Here is a 19,303-nt window from a genome sequence, read left to right on the forward strand (position 1 = left end):
CCTCAGATGGGAGGTTACCGCGCCGAGCCAGAACCACGCTGCCCAAACGTCTCGAGCAGTACAAGTGCGCAGAGCCGCTAAGCACACCCAAACAGGCACGTGTTCTATATAGGCAACACGGGTGCAAAGAAACGTGTGTGTGTGTCAAACCGGGGCTCAGATATATACATTCCAAGAGCACGTGAATGGAAACGGCCTCATAATTTAGGGCACTAATTTCAATAGAACGAAGTGAAACAAAATTTTTAAAACTAATTTCCAAAACTTTCACTGAAAGCTCATTACCAAGAAAGTGCAAAAATCTGTCATGATATGTGATTTTTAAAGCACAAAAAGCCATTATTTTTTTTAACAGTGGATATCATTATTGGCCAGGTTTGATGGTGCGCTCCATTACCCCGTTAACGCATCAATCTGGCGAATTTTAATTTGGTACACGTCTGCCGATGAGGCCAACTACAATCGCTTCACTCTCCCGCACTAGTTACGGTGGCACAATATTATATGAATAATACAAGATACTGCACAAGATGATATAAATAAAATGACAAGATACTGCACAAGATGATATAAATGACAAGATTCTGCATCAGATACTATCACAAGCACTGCGATGCCACGAGCCAAGAGAGCCACGTGATTGCCTGTGGCCAGGACACTGAGGAACAACAGCACCTCGCCATCCAGGGAGACCTGTATACGTGAATTGCGCACACCAAGCCACACCCGCCGAATCATTCAAACGTTAAAGTCATCCGGCCCATCTTCCCCGCCATCGCACCGAGAAGAACGCACGCACGCACGCACGGCTGCGAGTGGAGCCAAGTGGCTGGGCTTCGCACCTGGATGGTTTGGTGGGCAGGAGATTGATCTTGGACTTGGTCATGAGTTTCTTGAGCTTGCTCTTGCCCATGGAGTTGCCCTTCTTGTCCTTGGAGCGCTCGTGGCCGGGCGGCAGCTCGAGCTGCACGGTGAGGTCGGGGATGGAGTAGCGCTTGTCGGCGATGCGAGGCTTGTGCTGCACGCCACTCGTCTGCTCCTCCTCCAGCCGGTGGCAGATCTCCTTGTAACCTGGAGCCGGGGCCGGGTGCCAAGGGAAACCCCATCGGAATGTTTCTTCAAGCCGGACAACACTCCGCGAGAGGCGCGCGCACGCAAACCCGGTGTGTCGATGTGATAAATGACCAAAACAAGAGGAAACCGTCCACTGTGTTTTGCGGGCTGCGTCTTGGACGCCACGCACAGCGGGCCTTCCTTCCTGGGAGCGAGTGTGCGTTGGACTCACTGAGAAGGTTGTTCTTGACGGTGATGGAGAGATGGGTGCTCTTCTTCATGATGTCCATGGCTTGTGACAGCAGCACATTGTCAAAGTTCTGACCGTTCACCTCCAGAATCTGGGAAGTGAACAAACCAAGGTGACAACACATTCTCGTCAGTACACCCCCCACATAACGTACATGTCACGTCTATGACCCTTTGCCAAGCGTAACATGGCCATCAGACTCAGCTATGGGCCCAGCGGAAGAGCGAGCGACTCTAAAAGTCAACAGTGGCTGTCCTATGAATAGACTTGCCCCTGCCATAGGAGTGTGGAACTTCCACCAGTGACTCAGCGCTGTAAACAGGAGATGAGCACCAACTCAATGCTAATAGTTCAACGGTAAGGAGAGGAGATTTAACAACATCTCTCAGCCTTATCCAGACTACCAGCTCAAAGGAACTGAAGGTGTGGCCAGTGTAGGTCAGATTACCAATTCCCAAGAGGCACATGACAGCAGCAAACATTGATGACCGTACTGGACTGATGAGTCTCAATGAGAATGGAAACCAGCCTACAGCTGTGTCTGCTTCCCTGCTGCCTGTTGTCGGGACAGCCACATTTTTGGTCAGTGGCCTAAACGACAAAACGGCCACGCAAGTTTAGTTCTTTTGAGCTGGTGGTCTGGATAAAGCTGTTGTACGTGCGACGTGTGATGTGAATTCTAATCGTTTCTCCGGCTTGCGTTGACGTTTCTGTCGCGCCGGGTTTCCATCGTAGATTCGACACGAGGACAGTCAGTAGCGTGGCACTGACGATGAGGGGGTGGTGGAAGGGGGCGGGGAAGGCACGACGGGCGCACCTGGTCTCCACGCTTGAGGCCGCTCTCGCTGGCCTTGCTCTGCAGGTCCAGGGAGGAGACGTAGAGTGGGAAGCCGCGGTCCTGCCCGCCGTCGAGCTTGAAGCCCAGCGGGGACTCGCGAGACGCCCGTCGCACCGTCACGTGGCGCACGCGCGCCTTGGCCGCGCACGCGATGTTCAGCAGCCGCAGGTGGCCGTGCATCTTCTGCAGCAGGAGGTCACCCGATCAATAAATCAGTCATCAATCGATCGACATTTTTGCGTGCCAATATCGCCCCTCGATAAAGTAGGTGTCGGCGCGCATTGCGACGGAAAGGGAACCGCACGGGGGGCACAGAGCATAAACAGAAATGAATAAAAGAACCCATCGCGATCTCGGTGGCTAACAACCGACTGAGCAAAGTAAATTGCAACCGCGCGCAAAATAAAGCGCAACCCCTGCCACAGAACAACCACTTGACTTCTCCACAAAGTAGTACTTATGTTATCGACCCCGAAGGGATGATGGACTGAGTTTATTCTCAGGCAGGATTTGAACTTATGACCTTCTGACTGCGAGCCGCTCACTCTACCGCTGAGACACCTGGTCCAGTACCTTATTCATTCGTGACGATTATTTGAATCCTTCATCGTATTAAAGAGGCAGGTAAGAGCTAAGCATTCTCCAACAGTTGCTTTTGAATCGGAAACTTTATTCACGTGCACCCTAGCGTGCGCTGGTGCAAGCCACATGCTCGCGTTGTACCTCTCTCTCCAGGCAGCTCTCAAAGTTCTCCAAGAACTGCATGAGGTCAGGGTCGGACTCGAAGTCGTTGAAGTGGTTGTTCACCCAGAGCAACACCACCCGGGTCACCTGCCCCACACACGCAAGCACGCATGCTCAGCCACATGCTTCCACAGCTATTTCGGTTTCCATTTGCCACGCACACACGCACACACATACGGACATGCGCATCGCAATATGGCAGGGCCGAGCTATGCAGTACCAAACACGCAGCCCACTTCGTTAATTAAAAATAGTGCGCGCTGTCGGTTGACACGCAGTAGACGTGCCCACACCTTGTCTCGTAGGCTGGAGTCGTTGAACCACTGCAGCAGACGCTTGCCGATGTCGAGGCCGTGGGGCTGGAACGTGCGGTAGGTGAGCAGGAAGTCCTCCACATAGGTGGGGTCCACCACCGAGTGCTCCTCCACCAGGTGATTGATGAGTCTCTCGGGGGTGCCCTGCACGGAGTCACGCAGGTCAGGCTCGCTCCGTCACGGAACGGGTCGCACGCACACACAAGTCTGTGGGTGTGCGTGCCGCAGCAAGCACTTCGCAGGGGGACTTTCATTGAACGAGTCGTATTTCGCCGTTGAAACTATGATGCTCGGAAGATCGCATCAACCCAACGATAAAGTAATACTGTTTTTACTTACGTAAGTAAACAACCATGTTGCAGAATAAATCGAAAGCAATGCATAGTCACGGAAGTAATATTAATTAGAAATGAATTTCCAGCGACGAGTAAGTTGGCTCTGACCAATCACTTTAGAAGTCAGGCGAGGATTTTCACGAACCTTGATGACGATGTGGCCCTTGCGCGTGCCGGTGCGGTCGAGCTCGCGGTGTTCCTTCACCATGACGATCTCGCCCTCCTCCTCCACCTTCTGCATATTGCGCTCCACCTTGTTGAGGATGCGGCAGTAATCCTTCTGCGCTATGCACACAAACTGCACGCAGGACACGCACGCAGCAAGCCAGCATGCTATTAATTTCCTCCCAGAACCAACTTTGGAAATTTAATCAGCGAGTGTGAAAACTGCCCTGTGAACAGGGTGTTTAGCCACGAGCCCATTACATTTTGCCCTTTATTTTGAGTCTTCACTAGACGGTGATTTTAAACGAGCCATTAATTTTAGCTCGGTGACTCTGCACACGCTTGCACGCTCGGGAGACAAGAGTTGAATGCTGAATTATTTTTCAGAAATAGATGTGTTGGTGTCATATCAATAACCTGACCACCCCTATGTTTCCATTCCTGAGCCCTTTGTTCAAAGATTCTTCGGCTCTGTTTAAATCATAACACTGGCCGCTAACCATATTCGTAACACATACAAACTTTCTAACAGCATTCCTATTATGCCCAACTACCACTGCACGGCTGAAACATCACGTTGATGGCTTTATCATTGTAAAAAGTGACGTTACAACAGCCACACAGGGTAGTAATGGGCCTCAGTGATGCCAGGAGTGTTCAAGTGTCGGGGACCATGGCTTAAGGTTAAGTTATGGGATAAAAGTATGATAATTCAACAGCTGTATCGGACACTTCTCACACATACAAATAATAACATACCTAAGAATCTACCATGACAATGAAACGATGCAGCATTACTACAGGATATACATACAAAGCAACAACTAAAGTAATAATTTATTTGAAGACATTTTTTTGTTACCAGGTAAGGCCTACCCCGAGCTATACAGCTCTTTTTCAGAAGTAACCTGGCCACAACTGATAGCTCAGCAAAGTGGCTACCCACGTGGACATTTATGGCGTGTTTTAATTGTGGAGGGAAAAAACGGAGGACCCGGAGAAAAATCCACGCGACCACGGGGAGAACACGCAAACTCCAAATATACAGGCGTCAGGCTTGGGATCGAACCCATGCCCTCCTGTATACCAGGCGAGGGAGTTAACATCTCGCCATCGTAGAATGGCACGGCTCCCAGGCCCCGTCCTGCGGCGAAACCTCCGTGTGGGTGCTTGTCGCGGTGACTCACGAGAGTAAGCGGGCAGGGGCCTCGGCTCCATGACAGTGCCGGGCGCTCTCACCTGGCAGTCGTCCACTTTGGTCTTCATGACGCCGGTCATGAGCTCCTTCTCCATGGAAGGCGACACCCCGAAGCAGTTGCCCATGCACAGCGTCTCGGTGCGCCCATCGGCGCGACTGATCTCCACCGAGCCGTTCAGGATTACGCACCACGAGTCCAGCTGAGGGCCGCGGGGGACAACGAGGGTTGGGTCAGCGGCACGATGGGAGGTCATAGCACGGGTCGAAGAAGCCTTCAAAAATGACTTCACCGGCCCGGTTCCCCTGGCCCAGCCTCTGGTAGCTGGGCTTGAATCATACCAGAGATGTTGCTGTATGTTATGGTGGTGGTGAGGACAATGATGGTGATCGTTAGCCCCGAGGATAACGGGCGGTGGTGGAGGTGGTGGTGATGATGGCCATGCTGATGGTAATGATGATGGTAATGATGACGGTAATGACGATGGCCATGCCGATGGTAATGATGACGCGCGATTCGAAGAGGGCTGCGCCGGTACCTCCTCTCCATCGCGCAGTACCACGGTGCCGGCCTTCTCCACCACGGCAAACACCATGGAGGCGCACAGCTCGCGCCGCACCGACATGGTCATGTTGGCGAACGCCGGGAACTGGTGCATGAACTCGAGCAGCTGCTCTGTGGGGCACAGTGACGCGGTGCCGCGCGCTGCGCGTCAACCTCACGCCGTTCGCTGCGACCACCCCCCCCCCCCCTCGGTGCCTCCGAGAGTGACCGCTAACGATGTTCGGTAATACTTTGGCCCTCCTGTCCATCATTTACTGACAGCGCTGTGCTGTGGGATTCCATCCTTTCCCCGACACCTCCGATTATCACGGTTGGCGAGGTGTGGTGCGAAAAAAGTTCTGCATACATATCCAGAATTACTTTTTACGGCTGGCGTTTTCAATAGCATTAACTTTCTCGTATTTAATCGTCCGAAATTGTTAGCCGATGCTCGTTACGACAGCAACAATTGAGTTTCTCCTGCAGTGAGGCCGCGGCGAGGCTGGGGCGGTGAGGCCACGGCGGCTCGTACCGATGTCATCGTCGGTGCGGTCTGCGGGGTCCTTCTCCAGGCAGTCGCGCACCATGTCGCGGCTCGACACCGACATGGACGCCTGGTCCAGGTCCTCCTCGTCGTCCTCGTCCGAGTCCACCACGGTCTCCGTGAGGCCCGTCAGGTCCATGTCGCCCAGCTCGCTCTCCGTCTGCAGCGCAACGCGCAGCCTTCGTGACGGAGCTCGGCGTGCACACATGTACACATGCAACAACAACAACCGCCGCCATTCACCGCCAAGTGGCGGTGACGTCACCGCGGTGCTTGTGCCAGGCTATGCGCGCTTTAAGGCCACGTGAAGTGTCGAACGACCGCTGGCGTGAAGGTCACGGGACAGACCCAGTTGCCACCTTACTGTGTTTTAAGTGCCCGATGCTCCGCGCGCTGTGCACGTGCACACACCGTACACGTGCACGACCATCACCCAACAACCAACGTTACATATGAAGTAACCGGCGCCTTCCTGTGCCCGAGCTCCTTGCGACTAAAGTAAGAATAATTTGATATCCACCTCGGAAAGAAAAGCAACACCTGGTTGGTGACCAATAGTCTAGCTTTGCCCCTCGTGTAGAGGCAGGCAGCAGGGGTGACCCAAGCAGAGCAAGGCTGGTTAAGCCGTCGCTGCTCAGTGGAGCACGTAGCAAGTGCAGCGGCTCTCCTGCTCATCATCATCAACGCATTCGTGAGCTCCCAAAGTTCTCAAATGAGTATCTAAAAATTCGATCTGGTCATAACATTCACCACATTTAACTTGTGTGCTCATTTATCTTGTAAAGCACTCATCATTAGGACACGCATCTTTAAAAGTAACTTTAAAATACAAACATGAATACATATATTTTTTTAAACTTTGTAAATGGCAAGAACGTTCATTAGACGCCATCGACCTGCAAATCCAGAGTTATCCCCTATGTCTGGAAACCGTGCACAGAGTGGGAGGTTCACATCGTCAAACTAAAACCTAAACTTCAACATAAACTATGTTTTATTTTACCAGGTAAGGCCCACTGAGCTATATAGCTCTTTTTCAGAAGCCACCTGGCCACAAATGACAGCTCAACGAAGTGGCTTGTCATGTGGAAACTAATTGAATTCAAATACTCTAAATGTATGTCGATTATAAATGTGGAGGGAAAAAACTGGAGGACCCAGAGAAAAATCCACGCGACCATGGGGAGAGACACGCAAACTCACCTCCCTCTTTTAGGGACCACGTGGACATCACTTACACCCTGGGCAGGCACACTGGAAAACGTGCGTCCACAGCTACTTGTTTTTTTTTTTAAAACTACGACTCATCCGCAGCTTCTGTAAAATCACAAGATCATAGCCAATAGCGCAGGGGTGCGGGGGTTAGTGAGCAGGCAGGAGGGGAGATGGGGGGTTACCTGGAAGATATCTGAGAGGCTGCTGCTCTCCGACTCGCTGGCGATGCTGCAGCCTGACAGGCTGGCCGTCACGGGCCGGTGGAGCCCCTCCCCGGCATGGTGCATTTTGTTCGAATCGGCTGGGAGCTGCAGCACAAAACAGTACATTAGTGACGAGCACTCACAGAAATGTACCCACTCACACGACCCGCAACGCACCCACTCACATGCCCCGCAACACACCCACTCGCATGCCCCGCAACACACCCACTCACACGCCCTACAACGCACCCACTCACACGCCCTGCAACGCACCCACTCACACGCCCTGCAACACACCCACTCACATGCCCCACAACGCACCCACTCACACGCCCTGCAACGCACCCACTCGCATGCCCTGCAACACACCCACTCGCATGCCCTGCAACACACCCACTCACATGCCCCACAACGCACCCACTCACATGGCCTACAACGCACCCACTCACACGCCCTGCAACGCACCCACTCACACGCCCCGCAACGCACCCACTCACACACCCTACAACGCACCCACTCATATGCCCTGCAACACACCCACTCACACGCCCTGCAACACACCCACTCACGTGCCCTACAACGCACCCACTCACACGCCCCGCAACGCACCCACTCACATGCCCCGCAACGCACCCACTCACACGCCTCGCAACGCACCCACTCACATGCCACGCAACGCACCCACTCACATGCCCCGCAACACACCCACTCGCATGCCCTACAACACACCCACTCACACGCCCCACAATGCACCCACTCACATGCCCCGCAATACACCAAATCACATGCGCCACAACGCACCTGACTTGCATGCCCTGCAACACACCCACTCACAAGCCGTACAACGCACCCACTCACGCGCCCCTCAACGCACCCGACTCACATGGCCTGTAACGCACCCACTCACATGGCCTGCAACACACCTAATCACATGCGCCACAACGGACTCACTCACACACTAGAGGATCACTGCCCATACAGCGCACGTCATCCCTAGAAATGACCATAAACATCTCAGGCCTTAAGACACTAATTGGCCAGAACGCACCAGATTAATTCACGTATACAAAATGTTGACCCTTTGACAATGCCGCGTTTCTATGTGGACGCATCAAAATATGAAATGAATGAGGAAAATTCACCGTTCAAAAGGATTCTAACAGCCAGCAACTTGGCACATACAACTGGAAAATTTAAAACAGCGCCGGAGCCGTTTTGTAATTTCTGCACTGGCCGCGTGCATTGGCCAGAACCACAACGCAAACACAGGGGCGGCACATCCTGGAACAACGCACGAGGACGGTGACGCCACGCAAAACAACGTGGTCTCCCCGCATGCGGTGAGCTGCAAGGAAATTCCCTCTCTCTCATCTCCCTGTGTTCACCAGCTGACCGCAATCTACCCCGATACCGAACGCCCGAGGTTTTAACAACAGTGCGGCAAAAAAGTACTGACCCATACCCACGTGATTTAAAACATGGTAATCTGATCTGTTAATTCAGCGAAGGTGTTACGGAAAAAAAAAGCTGCTTATCCAAAACCAATGCACATGCCAATCTTGTTCAAATGGAAGACATTTACTCCAATAGACTCGCACACAAATACACATTTAAAATAGTTACATTTTGGAAGAAAAAAAAACACCCGAAGGGAGTTCATACACAAACCCAAGATACATATTTACCCGCTACGCCTCACGATAAACTTAAGAAGGTCCCACTGGTATTCACGACAAAGAGGGGGAGGTGGGGCTTCAGGTTTAATGCTCCCTCTCAGGGTGGCGCACTTGTCGGCAGAGAGCCTGTGCGATATCGTCAGGGGGACATTGTCCACTACTCAACATTACGGTCACTGGGAAGTGAGATTAGGTCAGATGGCAATGCGCTGTCATCAATTTCAAAAGGATAAGAGCAGCCCCCTATGGCCTATAACTGAATTATGAATACGTTCGGTCCACATCCATCACGTTATCGGCGCTACCCATCCCTCCACGACGGGCGACGCCGGAGGCAATCTGATGTTAAAAACAGAAAAGCGAAAACGTGGCTATATTTCAGGCGATAACCCAAATCACCCTCAACTCAATAAAAAGCCACAGCCTCTTCTAAAAGAGCCGAAGACCATTTTTCAGCAACACTCACCCGCCTTCATCGGCCTCAAAGGGCGGCCCCCTCTTCTCTCTCGCCACTCCGCGCTTGAGATTGAAAATGGATATTACGATTCCACTCGAGCGCGACCAGCAGGACAAACAATGGCAACGGCGCCGTTCGCAGGGGCCGCGCGACGTCTCCGTCGCGCTGCGCCGTCTCCGTCGCGCTGCGCACGCGTCAGCAAGTGGGGGGGGGGGGGGGGGGGCATCGCTGCGAGTGCCACTTCCCTGCACTTTCACACGCACCCGGCGATGGGCTCAGCCCAAAGCGGAAAGGAAAGGGGTGGGTGGTTGGGTGGGGGTGGCGCCTTTTCCTTCCCCGTCTCCACAGGTTTATGGACGTGGGATGCTGGTTGGAGGCCGAGAGACTCAGAGTTTCCCGAATCTGTTTGTGGGCGAGGTCTACAGGAAACGTTTCACGTCTCGCTCGCTCGTTCGCTCTGCTTTCCCGTGGCCCCTGCACCCCTCCGCATCCCCCCCTCCCACGCGCCGCTCTCGCGCTGCGCACCGACGCCTGCTGCCTCCTGCCACCTGGTATGCGGGAGTTCGTGGGTTCGATTTCGAGTTCGCATGTCTCTCTCCCTCCCCGTGGTCGTATTTTTCTCCGGGCCCTCCGGTTTTTCCCTCCACATTTAGAATCAACGCGTGTTTAGAGAGTATTTGGCTGCGATACATTTCCACGTGATAAGCCACTTCGTTAAGTTATCGTTTGTAATAGCCAGGCCACTTCTGTAGAAGAACTATACAGCTCAGTGGGCCTTACCTGGTAAAATAAAAATGATAGTTTTATTATTTTTATATAAACAGCTGAGTTTTCCGAAGGCAGCTCCACCTCACTCATCTACTGCACTGCCACTGCTTCCGACCCCTCCCCCCCCCCCCAATTATCTTTGAGAAACGTGTTGGCGTAAAATAATTTCACGTGCAACTCGTCAGCCCATCGTCACGCACAGCAGGGGTGAATGCAGGCGGTCAGGGATGTGAACCACGAACAAAGGAACGCTTCTTCGTGCCGTCTCTGGGAAATTATTACGCGATTGCACCAATTCACAAAAGTTTTCCATTGGAAAACTAAAAAATATACTGTGAAATCTGCAGCTTCCCTGAAATTGGGATTTACACATATCTGTATAGAAATCATTCACATTCCAAGAAATGTAATATGAAAACCGTGTGCTTGTTAAACATTGAGTTATTCTGTTACCGGAATCCAATGTAACATAAAATTAACTGAATGAGATGCATATACTGACGATAAGCGGACCCGTTAGTCAGACCTATGAAGCCAACGGCCTAGGGGGAAGGCAGTTGTGCGAAGATGCAGACACAAAAATACTCACAAAGGGAAATCACCCCATGGTCCCAAGCTGAACGGGCTGGGCGTGGAGACCAAGAAAAAAAGAAACGATGGGCGTGACCCTTGCACCGGCGGGACGAGCAGTTCCGACTGCGCAGCCGCGAGTTCACGGCACGGCTCGGCTGCCAGGAGCTACACCGCCGACGCCCGCGGTGGCCAACTGGCGTCTCCCCGAGCCGCACACGCGGCTCTATCGAAGCAGTATGAACGTCTCCCGTGGTTTGCCGAAAACTTTCAACATATCTACACTTGGCTCTTTGTAGAACTCACGGGTACTTTTTTAGCTCTTGGCCTGTTACAGGTTGGCCACCCCTGGCCTGCACCATCAGTAAACCCGCAGCCCATTCATTTTCCAATTCTCAACGCAAATGTCGCTATCGTCCACACCCTGCCTCTCCCAATGAATCAAGTTCACAAGTAAATTATGAAAGTTTAGGATAGAACCCTTCGAAACAAATTACGCATCACTGCCTTAGTTTCCCATTTTCGTTCATATCAATGCAGATTGTTCACTAAACTGACAAAAAAACATCAGCTTAAACAGACGTTTCTCTGTGCTGCCGCGTGCACGAGGCACCAGCGTCTCGATGAGACGACCGCTGTGAACTCCCAGGTGGCGATCGTTACACTCGGCCGCATCGGGCACGGCATTTGAACGTAACCTAAACACAAGGGAACAGAGCTCTAATGACCAAATAATCAAAACCATTCATTGTCATTTACAAAGGCAAAACGTTGGAAATTAATGTCTCCAGTAAGCTAAAACCACAATCAACAACTGCTCATTCGCTCAACATAGTTGCTGAGCACAGGCCCAAAGTTACAAGCGACCAGCAACTAACAGCACTGTCAGAATTGCAACAGGTAAGAGTTTTCACAGTTGTTTACAACGCACGCAGAGGAGATGACGCGGCTCCGCGAGAAAAGCCAGCGGGATCGTGCTGCGCGACAGTTTTCAAATTTACGATAATCCACTGGCAGAGACCATCGTGTGTCGCTTACCAGGAGCTTCCTACGGCGGCCGAGCGGCATGCGCGCTTTGACTCGGGCTCCCAAGTCCACGAGTCTCCACGGAGCGGGGAGGGCAGCCACGGACATCGGCGGGCGGTGCGTCTCCGCGCGGCTATTAGAGCGCGCGTGTCGGCCGACCGCACACCGCTGGGCAGCAGCGCTCCACCGGCTCCGTGTCCGAACGGGCGCAGCAATCAACACGGCTTTCTCTCAACGAGTGGGAACATATATGGCCTCGGCAAGTTCCTCAATCTAAAATTAATCCCGGGGTTTAATTGCGCGTCGAACCGAGAAGCCGAGTTCCTCTCGGAGCCGTCTAATTTTCAACCGTGGTGTTGGGGAGTGTTTGGGAAATTCTGCCGCGGGGAAGTATACAGCCTCGTTTCAGATTTAAAAAAAAAACCTTTCCTTTTGCCACACGGAGCAAGCGTGGGTTGGCACGTCACGTCCGCTTTTCCACAAACGCCGCAAAAGGAGTCAAGAAAACCACGAAAAGCAGAAGTGATTGGGGTGGTTTGAAAGCCGTGCTGGGCAGCTCCGAGAAATGCGTTAGTTGGACATCAGGAACAACAAACGTGCACCCAGGCAAGCGGGCGAAAGTGAGATCCACGGAGCCCCCATAGCAATTTCACGGGAGGCGCTTTGTGCGAGAAACAAAAACAACATTACGGGCGCACAGCCTCCTACACCACTTCCCAATCACAAACTCAGCACGACTAATTACACTTTTTCAGACCTCAAGTCTCCCCCGTGTTTTTTTGGAAATTCTCACTCAATAATGGCGCAGTCCTCCCACGGTTATGGGATAACACAGTCCGCTAGCGCAAGCAGCCGTCACTGCGACAGGTGCCCAAAAAGGCGCATGCCACGAGCTCTGGGATCACAGGAAGGCACGAGCATTTGGGATATTGTTGCTGCCAGGCAGCCTCCTGCGCAATCCAGTTATTTCACCGTGGGACCAAGGGGAACGCCGGGCAGGGTATTCATTATTCACACAGGTGCGGCGTGCTGTGTGGGGGCTGACGCCTGGACAGGTGAGGTCCACTGCGGATGTGTGGCGAGTTACCACAATACAATGAGCTGGAGCCGCAACAGCAAATAGGATGCGTGCACTATTTACACATGTTACATCAGCCAATGTTGTACTGTCCTCCTCCTTACTCTGAACAAAATAACAGATTTTTAGAAAAATGTTTTTGTCCTTACGTTTATTTTGCCATGTGCCACAATGCTGACACATCATCAGACACTGTAAAAATGTAAAATGTACATTGAATTTATAGAGCCAAGGATCTAATAGAAAAAAATTATAACAAAAAAATGTTGGTCTCAAATTTTTATTTTGCTATTAATTGTAAATATAAGTGCAACCGATTTTAGCCTTATTCGGAGCAAATACATCTGTCATTCTGATGAGATAACATTTCCAAACTACTTCACAAATTCTCAACCGTAGAAAGACAAAAAACATCCACAGGCTGTGTAGCCATACGTCGCGTGCGATTTTAATGAGACCTGTTTGCTCAAACAGCCGCGTAGTGCGAGGGCGGGTTTGCTTCATCTCCTCTAAAACAGCTCAATCAACGGAGGGCTTTCTCGCAATCGAGTAGCGGGCAGGGTTCACCGCGGCCGAGCCACATCGAGTGCCAGGCCTCGTAGATGCTACGTGTGCAACTTGTGAACTCCAGAACATGAACAGCTGGCTCTACAGGGACAAGAAACAGGCTACACAGAACCAATATCAGAACACAGTCAAAGCACATCACACACCCATCCACGAAATGTAAGTTTAACCCGAAAGTGCAGGAGCTGCAGCTCTGCTGTGATGTCAAAGTTCCTCCCAGCTCCAGCGAACAACGAGGTAAAAATGTCCGGTGGTAGGAATACCACTAACGGGGGCGGGTGCAGGACAACCAGAAAATACAAAACATCTCGTCAACCCTGGGGGAATTAAATAAAAGGTAACAAAAAAGGGTAAAGGTGCAGTCCTGCAATTGCCTGCTCATGACACTGCTGGCAGAAGGGCTTCAACTAGAGGGAGCTCTAGAGAGCCCATCCAGCGGATATTTGGCCTACTCTTCCACACTGACTAGACGTCTCGGAAGAGGTGGCATTACCCAGACTTTTCCCCACTACACTCAATCCGCCGATTGAGTGCAGCGTACCCGTATTTAATAGGGTGGGTGGACAGAGGCACGGTGATTGAATAAACTTGCCGAACGTTTCAACCGCCACGGCGAGGCATGGAACACAACCTCCGTTCGATTGTGAGTCAAGCACTCGAACCTTAGTGATACTAAGTAGAAATAATATAAAGTTGAATCCGCTAAAATATTAACCGAAGATTTCCTTAAAAAAAGAAATGTAATAAAAGCATTTGAGAGGTCAGGTGGGAGGGATGAGCCTACTGGTTGCTGTGGAGCTGTCGAGAATGATCAAGATCAGGTTTAATTTGTTTAGCCATGTGAGAACTCAAAGAAGCAGGACAGGGTTTCGTTTGCAAGAGTGACCTGGGATGAGATGTGGTGCAAGAGAAGAGAAAACCAACAGCAACGGTGAGCTGTGAGCCAATTCGAAACCCAATTCCACAAATGAAGTGGCAAGAGACTTTGTATCATGTGATGATTACATTTCAGAAAGTTAATGTAAATTGTGATGTCACCATCACATTTTCCTTTTGTATTCCCAGCATGTCAAACTAATCCAAGCATTAAGAAATATGGCAGAGTGCCACACAACCTAGCACCAAGTGGAGTTTCAGGTTTGTGTGTGTGTGTACATAAGTAGAACTTTTGTCACACTGTACATAGCCAACCATGCTAATTGGAGGTGCGGAGGAAGGACAACAAACTAAACACAAAATGCAGTTCTAAAGAAATTAAGATTTAAATTTAGATTTAAAAGTAAATAGCTTCAGTGGCTTCCTAATATCGGAAGGAAGAGCATTCCAGACGGCCGCAGAAGAGCATGTGAAAGCGTGCGATGCATCGACCCGTCTTCGTCCGACGGTTTGGATATAGTGCAGTTGAAATGCTCAAGAGCTCAAACGTGGACGCGTGAATCACGGCGACAGACGGAATGGAGTGAAATGACCATAAGTCCCACGCAGCAGACTTTTCAGGGACCACGTCACTGGCCTTTCCAGAGCCACGTCAACTCAGCCTCCACACACTTCCCCAAAGCGACCACGCGCGGCGACCACGCGGGGAAAAACACAGCCCCGGCCGACTCATCTGTTTTCTCTCTGTGACCTTTTCTATCCTAGCCCACGTGAAAAATTCACAAAATTACGGTAAGGCATGTTTACAAAACTAGTTCCCTGCTGGTTACCTGCAGTAGCTCTTTACGTGCGTGTGTGTATGTATGTATGTACGTTTAACTACTTTTGCACCGTACGTAGCCAACCGTGCTTATCGCGGTTGCGTTTATGTTCCACTGGGGAAGTGCGAACGCAAAAAAATTAGACGATTGCGAAGACTCAACTGCCTCCATTAATCAGCGAAGCAGATCGCTTCGCAGATGCTAAATAGACGAGTGAATGGGTTACAATGGCACCGAGAGCCAGGCGTGGGGAGGCCGCGTGGAGGAGCCGAGCGGAGGGACATGCGTCGCACACACGAGGCCTGGCACATCTACCAGGAAGCGGTGGAAGCAGATCACACGCTGAATACGAGAGCGGAGCAGTGCAGGCATTGCCTACCTCTCTCGTTAGGCAATGCATACCTCTCGGAAGGCTTCGCAAACGACTTTTAATACAAAACGTTACCTCCAGTCTGTACGCACCGTTATCAAATGATGCTGCACTGAAGAGAGTTCACATTTTTTTTTTAATATCTGAATACTGTCGTCGACTATAACGCGATTTGGCTGAGTGAAGTTGTCAATAGGACTTGATTTAAAGGTCACACTGCCCTGTTCTAAAACACCCGAGTCCAACTGGTGGTGTGATACCAAACAACAAAACCTTTACTCTTTGGTTCTATTCGGTAAAGTCACGTAAACAAAACAACAAAACCTTTGCTTTGCAGCATTTTAATGAGTACAGCTTTTCTGCAAACCGTACACATGCAGCGGTATGAGCAGGATGTTTTTACAAGCACAATGGTATGTGAATAGCCGTAGCCTTCAGAGCATTTTGGGGAAACCCACAATGCCGAGCACTACAAACCATTCCGCTTGGTCAATATTACGGTCCGAGCACAACAAACCACTGACGCAACTTTTATTTTTGCCACGATTTCTATTCGCTGCGCAATACTTTACTTTTTTGTTTGTTTTGTTTTTGTAATTTTGGTGACCCCAGGGTCACTTTTTCAAACGAGACCCCCGATGCCTGTCTCCTGGGGGCATTCTCAACCGGTGACAAAATCTGCTCCTTCACGCACAACCCTCTTGACAGTCACGTTACTTTATCTATTTCTAAGTTCAAAATTTCGCAGTGCGTTACGGGCGCCTGTTGCACAACGTGCGAGGCCATGTGGAACGGGGGAGAGGAGGAACAGGGCGGCAAGGATGCAGTGAGGCCGGGGGAGAAGTCGTGCACACAGTCCGCCTGCTTCGCAACACGTGGGGGGAACCACCGCACCGAGAAACCACAAACACCCCCCCCCCCCCCCGAGATTAAAGATTATCTGAACTGATCAAATACAAAGATCCCCCGTTTAGCTTTTACAGAGTTTTGGGGCAAGTGCCGTTAGCGAGCACCGAAGAAGCCGGCACGGCACACGAGGGGGTGGGTGGCCAGCACCATGGCCGACCGTCTTTGTCTCCCCAGTGGCGCACCAGGGTACTCATTTGCGGTTGGGTCAACCCGGGGGAGGCCTAGGACTGGTTCAGATTATCGTTATTGGTGTTGGTCGTGAAAGGGAATCGAACTCGGGTCGCCGGGTTCGTAGCGCAGCGCGCAAACTGCTACACCACCGCTCCCAAGCCCTAATCACACGACATTGATGATGGCAGCGCACGCGAATACCACTCTCCTTCTCGACCTAAAATGTTACACTTCAGCACCTTGAGCGTCGAACACTTGGTGCTCTTTGGCTGCCGCTGTTTTGTGACGCTGTTTTTTTTCTCTCCATCACCCGTTGACAGAACAGCTGCGTTAAAATGGCCTGCAACCTGCGGCTGGAACGGCTCCCAATTGTTTTACCGTTACATCTGTGGCCACGTAAGCTCCATTGGGATTCACTACGTGCGATTTAAACGAAGGGGGCTGTTTTATTTAATTTCGCATCTGTGTAGGGCAACAGTGCATGAGGCGACTTGCTCCTTGGGTGGAAACCCCGTCTCTGTTATGTTCGGATGTACGCAGCATTTCAATTAGGCTTTTTAAATACGTTTACAAACAGGGCGATGTTTATTTTATTTATCGTTACTACTGTCGTAGTAATTTAATTGTGCCGAGTGCCTCTCGCGAAACGCCACGACACACTCACGCCACGCGGCGTGACTCCGATTGCATCTCGCGCGGCGTTACCACTGCGCTCATTATTCCATTGATGATAGGCATCGCTAATAGCCTCTCTGTTTTTACAATTACACGTTTGTGTTTGCTCATTGTCACTGCGGCCCTCCTGCTCGCGTCCCGCGGGTGTTCCCGCTGTGGCCGCGTGGGGCTTGCGCACGCGATGGGTGCTTGGTACAAACACGTCATGTTTCGCATTAGCAGGGCCAGCAGGAGAAACGCAGTAGTCACACAGATATGTGGTACGCAGTGATTAATTGATTTCACTCCATCCACATCGATATGATGATACAAGTCGCAATTTGTCGTTTTGAGAATGAGTTATTTAAACATTTATGAAAATTACACTCGTGTTATTTTTTAGTCTGATCTTGATTTGAAGCTTTCGTGACTGCAGGAATCCATACTCTTTGGTTCTTTAGGTAAAGCCACGTAGGTAGAAAATAAAATAAATCACGACGTTTCGAACGCAACACAAGCGTTCGTCTTCAGGCGAAAATCGCGATAGCTGCGATGTCTGCTGCCTTGGTTGCGTGAACAATAGCGTACGGAAGAGATCCAAATTAGCAAAGAGATTCCTGAATTGAGTTTACATTGTGTTCCATTCACTGTGGGGGGGGGGGGGGGTGCAATTCGTTTTTTTGCTGAAGAATGAGAAGAATATTAGAGACGTTTTGTATTTACCACTTTGACTACCAAGGTGATTGCTCCACCGTCAGCAAGCGAAGACAGGCAGGTCTCGGAGTCGTTTAAACATTCACACCACTTGTTTTGACCCACACAGAGGCCTGAAACAAACACATTCTCCTGCGGAGGGAGCTGGTAGGAACGTTGGGTTGCTCGGTCAGTGGCCAGGGTCAACGGCGGCACCACGTGGTGTACTCCGCAAATATGCCCGACTGTGAGGGCGGGCACAAACCGGCGTGAGTAGGTTAAACGTTGAGTTTTATAAGGGCACCACGGGGTGACCAGCCGCTCCCCACCCAGCCCCACCCAGCCCCTCCCCACCCCACCCAGCTCCACCCTCCCCACCCAGCCCCACCCCTCCCATTTTTGGATGCACGACGGACGGACGGACACAATAATCCCCTGTGGGCTGGTGGTGTAACCAGGAGGTTCCTACCAGTAAAACTGACTTCCTGGAACAGTTTCATGCCAATGACCAAAAATATATGTGAAATTACTGTTGTCACCTCACCCTATAAAGAGGCCATAGAGTTTACGCAGATGAAAGCTGCTTTGGAATAAACACAGGAAATATATTTTTATTTATATTATATATAGTACAGTAGAACCTCTCTTAATTATGCTAATTGGTTCCATGAAACCTGTCGCTAAGTGATTTGGTCGTTAAGCGAGTACAGGAAATACATGTTATAAAGGCTTAATTCGTTCGGAAAGCACCAAAACTTACCCTTTATAATATGCATTAATTCATATTTACTACACCTACAACAGCCCGTTGTTAACAGTGGAATGGCCGGTAAACTATTAGTCGTGAACCGGGGTGGTCGTTAAGAGGGGTCCCCACTCTACACTACGATACCCTACACACTACGATATACTACACTACTACACACTACGATACACTACACACAACGATACACTACACTGCTACACACTATGCTACATTACTATACATTACTATACACTACACACTGGGGTTAACCGGGAAGGTCGTTAAGAGGGGTTCTACTCTACTCCAGAATGTTGGCATTCTTTGGAGGCTACAGAGGGTAATAGCGAGAGCGTCGATGCTGCAGTAGCTCTGAAGACATTGGTAATGTTGCGGGAGCAACGCTCGCTATTTACGTTTGCTTCGGAGGACTTGTAAGAGCGGATAAATCTTGTACGTGAGATACTACAATCCAAAGAGGCAGGAAACCCCGAGAAACAAGGTGCATGAAACATGCGGCCAGAT

The 19,303-nt window shown here is 50.8% G+C and overlaps 1 protein-coding gene across 15 annotated transcripts in view; it reads right to left on the reverse strand.

Moving 5' to 3' along the window:
• The window catches only part of LOC116940216 (rap guanine nucleotide exchange factor 2-like), a 246,204-nt gene that overhangs the window by 21,688 nt on the left and 205,213 nt on the right, over positions 1 to 19,303 (reverse strand). For 13 of the 15 annotated variants that reach the window (XM_076065639.1, XM_076065636.1, XM_076065634.1 and 10 more), the window contains 10 exons: positions 7,380 to 7,505; positions 5,971 to 6,142; positions 5,434 to 5,570; positions 4,939 to 5,097; positions 3,680 to 3,832; positions 3,179 to 3,343; positions 2,865 to 2,972; positions 2,121 to 2,324; positions 1,286 to 1,394; positions 843 to 1,071 (listed from right to left, as the gene is read on the reverse strand). In XM_076065639.1, coding sequence (XP_075921754.1) covers positions 843 to 1,071; positions 1,286 to 1,394; positions 2,121 to 2,324; positions 2,865 to 2,972; positions 3,179 to 3,343; positions 3,680 to 3,832; positions 4,939 to 5,097; positions 5,434 to 5,570; positions 5,971 to 6,142; positions 7,380 to 7,505 — 1,562 coding nt within the window. Of the gene's footprint in view, positions 1 to 842; positions 1,072 to 1,285; positions 1,395 to 2,120; positions 2,325 to 2,864; positions 2,973 to 3,178; positions 3,344 to 3,679; positions 3,833 to 4,938; positions 5,098 to 5,433; positions 5,571 to 5,970; positions 6,143 to 7,379; positions 7,506 to 9,542; positions 9,709 to 11,909; positions 18,316 to 19,303 lie in introns of those variants that run through there. The other 2 variants (XM_076065644.1, XM_076065645.1) reach the window with 2 other exon arrangements.

This window comes from Petromyzon marinus, chromosome 8, assembly GCF_048934315.1.
Source record: "Petromyzon marinus isolate PM22_M1 ecotype Great Lakes invasive population chromosome 8, UKy_Petmar_22M1.pri1.0, whole genome shotgun sequence".
NCBI classification, from domain to species: Eukaryota; Metazoa; Chordata; class Hyperoartia; order Petromyzontiformes; family Petromyzontidae; genus Petromyzon; species Petromyzon marinus.